At 31.6% G+C, this 7485-nt stretch overlaps 2 protein-coding genes across 2 annotated transcripts; both read left to right on the top strand.

Annotated features, from left to right (window-relative positions):
- Window positions 1-2889: 2889 nt before the first annotated feature.
- Window positions 2890-3594, top strand: LOC136074102 (uncharacterized). Its single transcript, XM_065786403.1, has one exon. The coding sequence runs from the start codon at window positions 2890-2892 to the stop codon at window positions 3592-3594; it is 705 nt and encodes a 234-aa protein (XP_065642475.1).
- Window positions 3595-4195: 601 nt separating this feature from the next.
- On the top strand, window positions 4196-4912 carry LOC136074103 (uncharacterized). The gene has a single exon (XM_065786404.1). The coding sequence runs from the start codon at window positions 4196-4198 to the stop codon at window positions 4910-4912; it is 717 nt and encodes a 238-aa protein (XP_065642476.1).
- Window positions 4913-7485: the final 2573 nt, after the last annotated feature.

The raw sequence follows: 7485 nt of genomic DNA on the forward strand, positions 1-7485 counted from the left end.
ATATATATATATATATATATATATATATATATATATATATATATATATATATATATATATATATATATATATATATATATATATAAACCTATATTTATAAACCTAAAATATTATTTTCTTAAATGTAGAAATGATAACAATGATATATAATTTTGAAATTTTTATTCTGCATGGAGTGTTTAAAATATTTTTTGCATGAATATATCATATCAATAGCTACAATTAAGTAAATCTAATCATTCACTTGTGGCTTCACAAATTTACTAGATTTTCTAAGTTTAGGCATAAATATTTGCATAAAATTAGACGACAACAGTATGATGAATAATATATATTTTTAACATCAAACAGTTCAATATGAATTACAGTAAATTCTTCTAAAATTTTTCTCCATATGAAAATCCAAAAAAAAAAAATTAGTATAATTTAATGAAGAACTTTTCTGAAATAAATTGATTAAAAATTAGTTAGAAAATTAAAAAAAAGCATTTGCTTGTTAATTTTTTAGAATGCAGGAATGATTTCATAATAAAAATGCTGTTAACTTTTTATTAATATTTTAAAAAAAACAATTAATGTTGGAAATAAAGTAACAAACAATAATGATGGACATTATTTGAAAAATAAAAGCAAGATCTTTTTAAACCAGATTGAAGTACAAAACTTTTATTCTGTGAAGCCTTATTGTTTTTTCAAGATTCGATTTTATTACAATATAATCATATAATGTGGCTATTTCTAATCAATTAAAATTAAAACAAAGAAATGTCAAAACATATTAAAGTGCTGATCAAATTGTGACAGATGACCTTAATAAAAAATAAACTACCTGTTCAGTTTATAAGCAGCTAAACTCCTTCGGGTTCGACTTCTCATTGTTTAAAATTGAAATTTCTCATTGTTTAAATTGGTTGTGTAACTATGTCAAAAATATTTTGTATCTTCAAGAACATTCCAAAAGCTAGTTGGTTTTTCAAAATTGATAAATATTCAAGGTATGGTTGTTGGAAAATGTCTCACAGATAGCGTAATATTTTGTAATATTCTTCATTTATATTCTTTAGATTTTTAAATTTGAATGTTGATTGTTTAAAGATGTGCAAATGTTCCAACTCAAATGTACATTTAACGGCTTTAGGGGGTGGGACACCCTTTATCAACTCACTTAAAATTCTTTTATCTTTTCCGAATTTTTCCGAGTGTTTTAAGCTAGTGATTTGTGAAAAAAAAATTTTTTCAACAAGGTAAAAATTATTTACAAATCAATAGCAGAAACTTGATAGGACACTTTAGTGAGTTAATGAAAGTTCGGAAATTCCTGAAAAAAACTCATTTATGCTTTATTTCCCACCTCCTTCCTTTAGGACGGCCCTGTTTGTCATATGTTTATAATTGTTATATGTGTGTATATGTTTAATGTAAGATTGTATTTATTATATAAGGTTATATGTGTTTATAGCTTGTATATATATATTTATATTATGTTGTTTACATGTTTTCAAAGAAGTGCCACTTGGCAACCTGTTGAGTAAGGTTTTTAACCTTACTCAATAGGTTGTTGAGTAAGGTTTGCCAACCAAACTGTGTACTTACAAATGTCTTATGCAATATGTCTTATTTTTGTGTTGTGATGATTATGTTGATAGACAGCTTGGCTCACCTTCTCGTTGATGACTATCATTAAATATAAATAATAGGTCATTTTAGTAGATGAACTTACTCCGTTCAATCATCTATTAAAAATCAAGACGATATTTTGCTATAAAATGCGATTTTTGTCATATTTTGATTTTATCTTTTGTGTTGTTAATACGTTTGCCCTTTGAAACATATTTTATAGTTAGCTTTTCAATAAATAGTTATAACCACTGCAAAAGTTATCCCAAAAGTTTACATTTAATAACAGGTAAACTTATTTCCAATTTCAAATGTCATGTGTTTTTTCTTTTATATTATGTCATAATTCAGTTAATTTTTTTATCTTAGAGTTACCATATTCCGTTTTTATCCAATATAGAAAAACAAAGTTGGCAATTGTTACATTTTTTTCTTAATTAGTAAATTTTTGTTAATTTGTTAAAAAATATATATTTTATACGTATTTCGTTATATTATTCATCAGCAGGGCCGTACCAAGGGCAAGGCCGGCCGGGCCGCGGCCTGAGGCGCCAAAATTGGAAGGGCGCAAATTTTCATAAATTAAAAAAAATAATAATCAGTTTATGAAACAAATTTTTACGGCGTCGCTGCTGTTGATAAGAAAATTAATTAAAATTCCGCCTCTTGACACAAACTCCTAAATATTGAAGCTCATTTACTGAACAAAAGAGCGCCCTTTAACACTAACATACCTTTGATAACTTTTGAACATTATGATTCTATTATGAATCGAACCAAGAAATTATCTGGTGCTGAATTTAAGAAGAAAAGAAAACAGCGCCAAGAAAGTGACGAGAAACTACAAAACTGTTTCAAAAAGTGGTTGGTAACAAACTTAGTGGAGAAACAAATTATTTCAAAGAATATTTGTATTGAAGTTAATGACAATTCATCAGATCCTATAATTGACTTAAGTTCAGATTATCATTTGGAATTAATTGAAGAGGAGATTTTCATCAGCCAAAGTCAAGAAGAATTTTGCACAACTGATTCAGAACCAATAAGGGAAGATGGAAATGCCCAGCTTTCAGGCCCAGCTGAAATGGACAAGGATGAACTTCATTCAGAAATCTCAGAAATTCCAGTGGCCTCGAAAAAAAATTTTCAACACAGGGATCCAGCAACATGGCCTAAAATAACGAACAAAACAAGATGCTTTTGATTGAGCATGGGCCAGAGCAAGACAGGAGAGAATTTTTCCCAAACACGCTGTGTGATTTTGACAACAGAATGCGACACTTCAGTTCAAAATGGTATGAAAAAATTCATCCCAATGGTGAAAAATTTGTTCGCACTTGGCTGCAGTACAGCAACAAAAAAGATTCTTTATTTTGTTTTTGCTGTTTGTTATTTTCAACAACAAAAACCAACAATTTTTCAGAAATTTCCAAAGGGTTTTGTGACTGGAAAAAACTAAACCCAAAAATTCCTGAGCATGAAAAAAACCTTAAGGAAGGAAAGACCCTGGATTCTGATCTGCAGAGAGTTATCAGTGGAGAGATGAAAAAGTGGAGAGAAATCTTGAAAGTGATTGTTGATGCAATTTTGTTCTGTGCCAAGAACAATCTTGCCCTTCGGGAAACAACAGAAGACATCGGTCAACAAAACAGTGGCATTTTTCTGAGCTTTATTGAGTTGATTAGACATTATTATCCTTTTGTGGCTGAACACATTGCGTCCGTTAAAGCAAAAAAACCCACAATATCCCACTTTTCTCCTCGAAATCAAAATGAGCTGATTGAGTTACTTGGGCAGAAAGTCAGGAACGACATTTTGTTAAACATCAAAGAAGCTAAATACTACTCTGTTCTGTTTGACTTCACTCCAGATACCTCCCACAAAGAGCAGATGACTTTGATCATCAGGTATGTCCACTTCAGTGATGAAACCTGCATAATTAAGGAAAGCTTTGTGGAGTTCATTGAATCTCACTAAAAAACCGGAAAAGGCCTTGCAACAGAGATAACTAAAAAATTGGAGAAGGATGGTCCAAACATTTCCGATTGCCGGGGCCAAGGCTATGACAATGGAGCCAATATGTCTGGAAAATAAAATGGTGTCAAAGCTCACATCCACTCTCTTAATGAGTCAGCAAGATTTGTTCCATGCGCAGCTCACACTTTAAATATTGTTGGTGTTCATGCTGTTGAGATTTCCCCACTTATGATTACGTTTTTTGGAAAGGTTCAAGCCATCTTTAACTTTTTTTCAAGCTCCACGTCAAGATGGGAAAAACTGATGAAAACATTGACCATCTTATTTAAGGGAAACAGTGACACAAGATGGTCTGCCAAAAAAGAAGCAATCACACCATTGCACAGACAAATCAAAGACGTTCTTCAAGTTTTGGAATCCATTATCCACAATCCCATGACAAATGCTGTCACCGTTAGCAGTGCAAAAGAACTTCTCATTCAAATTGATTTCAGTTTTTTGTGTTTGATATCCAATCTGGTGTCAAATTCTTTCTCTAATTGACCGGGAAAACAAACTACTTCAGTCAAAAATCATTTCAATTGACATTGCCGCAAAAAAAATGAAAGGATTCAAGGCTTCCATTCAGAATCTTCGAGATGTTGGGGTGGACAACATTATCAAAGATGGCACAGAAAAAGCTAACCAGAGCGGAATTGATGGTGGTTTTCCAATCAAGAGGAAGCGCAAAGTGAAGCGGATGGCACTTTATGAAGCTGAAGATGACTCTTATCTTCTCACAGCAGAAACAAAATTCGGATCTCAGTGCAACCTTATGTTTGACGGCATTATTACACAAATTGAGTGGCGGTTTGGGGCTATGTCTGCTGTATCCTCTAATTTTGACTTCCTCAGTGGGTATTCACTCTCTAAAAGTTCAGTGTATGAACTCAAGAAAAAAGCTGCAAATTTATTTCAAATTTACAAGGCGGATTTAGATTCATCCGATTTCCAGTCAGAAATGGCAAGCTTTAAATATCAAGCTGCCGCAATGATGGACAACTTTGAAAAATCTAGCCCGATCGACATTTTGCAGCTCATTCATAAATATTCTTTGAAATATGCTTATCTCAACACGGCAATTGCTATTCGCATCTTCCTCACTATACCAGTCACAGTTGCTACGTGTGAGAGAAGATTCAGTAAACTTAAGCTCTTAAAAAACTATATGAGGTCAACAATGGCCCAAGAACGCTTGTCTAGTTTGGCTATAATTTCAATTGAAAATGAAGTGACAAACAACATTGATTTTGATGATGTCGTTAGTGAATTTGCCTAAAGAAAAGCCAGAAAAGTGACATTGAACTAAAATTTGTGCAACCTTAATGACAAATTTTACTTATAACTTGATGTAATAAATTTTGTAATCATTAAATCATTTTTTTCGTTTAATTTTCTTCTTTTTTTTGGAGGGGGGGGGGGCGCAATTTTCTTTTCTTGCCCAAAGCGCAAAATTGGCTTGGTACGGCCCTGTTCATCAGTAGTTATGAAGATATATAACTTCTTTATTTTATATAATATTTCTATATTTTATGCATAATGATTTTAATGGTTTAATTTAAGTTTAAGCCTAAGCTATAGTATTAATCTAGTTTACCATTTCCTAAAACCTTTTAAAATAAACTTTAAATAACAAGTATATAAATGGTTGGTTTGGGACAGACCTACCATGAATTGAATATGGAACACTGATTTTTTTTTATTTTTACTTACATTTTTAGATTAATAATCGATCTACTTTTAAGAAAAAGTTGTACTAAAATTACTATTGTATTTTGTTAATATGTAAGTAAATCTGCAAAAATGTTGTTTTTTCAAGAAATATACGTTTATATAAGTTAAAGTTTTTTTTGCATTTTATTTGTTTGGTAAATACTCTTGAATTGAATCTTGATTTTATAAAAACTCTTGAATTAAATTTTTAATTAAATCCCGACCCAACAAAACAACTATCCTCACCTGCCGATTACGCATGCGTGGGGCTTGAGAGGAGGACTGTTTGTGTATCTTTATAAAAAAACTTTCAATTTGAAAATTTAACCGGTAGAAATGTCACGCCAAAATTTTAAACATATTATTTTCTACCGTTTACTAAATTAATAAAATAAGAAGACCATATAAAAGATAAAAATTAAAATGATAGAGGTAGAACAGACTTAAAGTGACCCGTTTTATTGTTCCAGACAGCTAGTTTTTTTGTTATTTTTAAAATCGTATTGGTAATTATTGTATTTAAATAGATATAAAATGGATACCAGATAAGAACTGTATAACTTGAAAATTATCTTTTGTTCATATGTGATGGCGAGTAAAATGCTCAAATCTTCAAGAAAATATAAAAACCTTCTAATGTACATCAACTTATTTGACTTTATTTGTCGTTATTCCATTAAAACTGAACCATCGCTGTTTATGTACTTAATTATTATGATTTGGTTTTTATCAAAGTACTTTAAAATAGTCATGTAAATTGTCACCTTTTTTGATGGACAAGATATTTAGTTTAAAAGTTTTTTTTAAAGCCATAAGAGCATGAAAAAACTACATCCAAGCACTTAACTTGATTCTTAAAATTTCTCAAAAGAACTTACAATATCTTTTTCCGAAAAAAAATTCGAGAGAAAAATTTTTAAAAACTTCAATATAAAGCTTACTATGTCACTCAGATAGTTAACTTAATGACTCATTTCCTAACAACCCTTATCAATTACCTTCTCTCCATGATTTATATCTGGTCTCTGGTTCTAGCTTGTGTTCATTTTCTCCTTTTTCTTCTTTGGGTGGTTCTGACCATCTGATCAATGATCTCATAAAATCTTTTATGTCGTATTTTCCTTTTGAACTCTCCCGATTATCGTACTACTTACTACTACCCTAGAGCTGACTGGGATTCTTTTTGTGATTTTTTTCGTGACGGCCCTTGGGCTGTTATCTTTTTCCACTCAGCTGAAAAATGCGCCTGCTACGTAACCTCCTGGATTTATGCAGGAATTGAAGCTTTTGTTTCTTCTTGTTGGTTCCAAGTCAAGCCTCATTCTACTCCATAGTCTTCACCCCTTTTGTGCGGCTATTATATCTAATCGCAATCTTTTGGTCACTCTCTTCTTTCCATTCGAATCGGCTAGCTCATTGTTAGACATTGAAATCACTACAATTTCCTTAACTATAGTCATATCTCGATTAAACTCTTCTACGACTTGTGATCCAGACAACATTCCTATCATAGTTTTACAAAATTTCTATCGAGAACTCACTTTAATTCCCTCTAAACTACTTAATAAGTGTTTGAATGAGTCTTGTTTTCCTTTCTGCTGGAAATCTGTTGTTCCAATTTTCAAAAACTCCGGCGAGTATTCCCACCCCTCCAAATATCGTTCTATTAATCTTCTCTCTATTATTAGCAAGGTCTTTGAGTCTTTGATGAACAAATTTCTCACATCCTAACTTGAGTCATGTAACTTTCTGTCAAACAATCAATGCGGTTTTTGATCATCTCGCAAAAAGGCTGACTTGCTAACTGCTGTGACTGAGAGTTGTTTTACATTAGATGGAGGCGGAGAGGCTAGAGCAATTTCTTTAGGCATAACTAAAGCTTTTGACAAGGTTTAGCATGCCAGTCTTTTCCATAAGCTTGCTTGTATCTGTGAAAATTTTAAATTATCAAATCGCTTCTTACTAACAACTTTATTAAAGTCATCATCGAAGGCTAAAACTCGTGTTTATTTCCAGTAACTTCTGGAGTACCTCAAGGTTTTGACTTGGGTCTTATTCTGTTTCTTATCTACATTAATGATCTTCCCGACAACTATAAGTCCAATACTAGAGTTACAGCAATTTTACATACCTAGAACT

Source organism: Hydra vulgaris, chromosome 01 (genome assembly GCF_038396675.1).
Source record: "Hydra vulgaris chromosome 01, alternate assembly HydraT2T_AEP".
NCBI lineage: Eukaryota > Metazoa > Cnidaria > Hydrozoa > Anthoathecata > Hydridae > Hydra > Hydra vulgaris.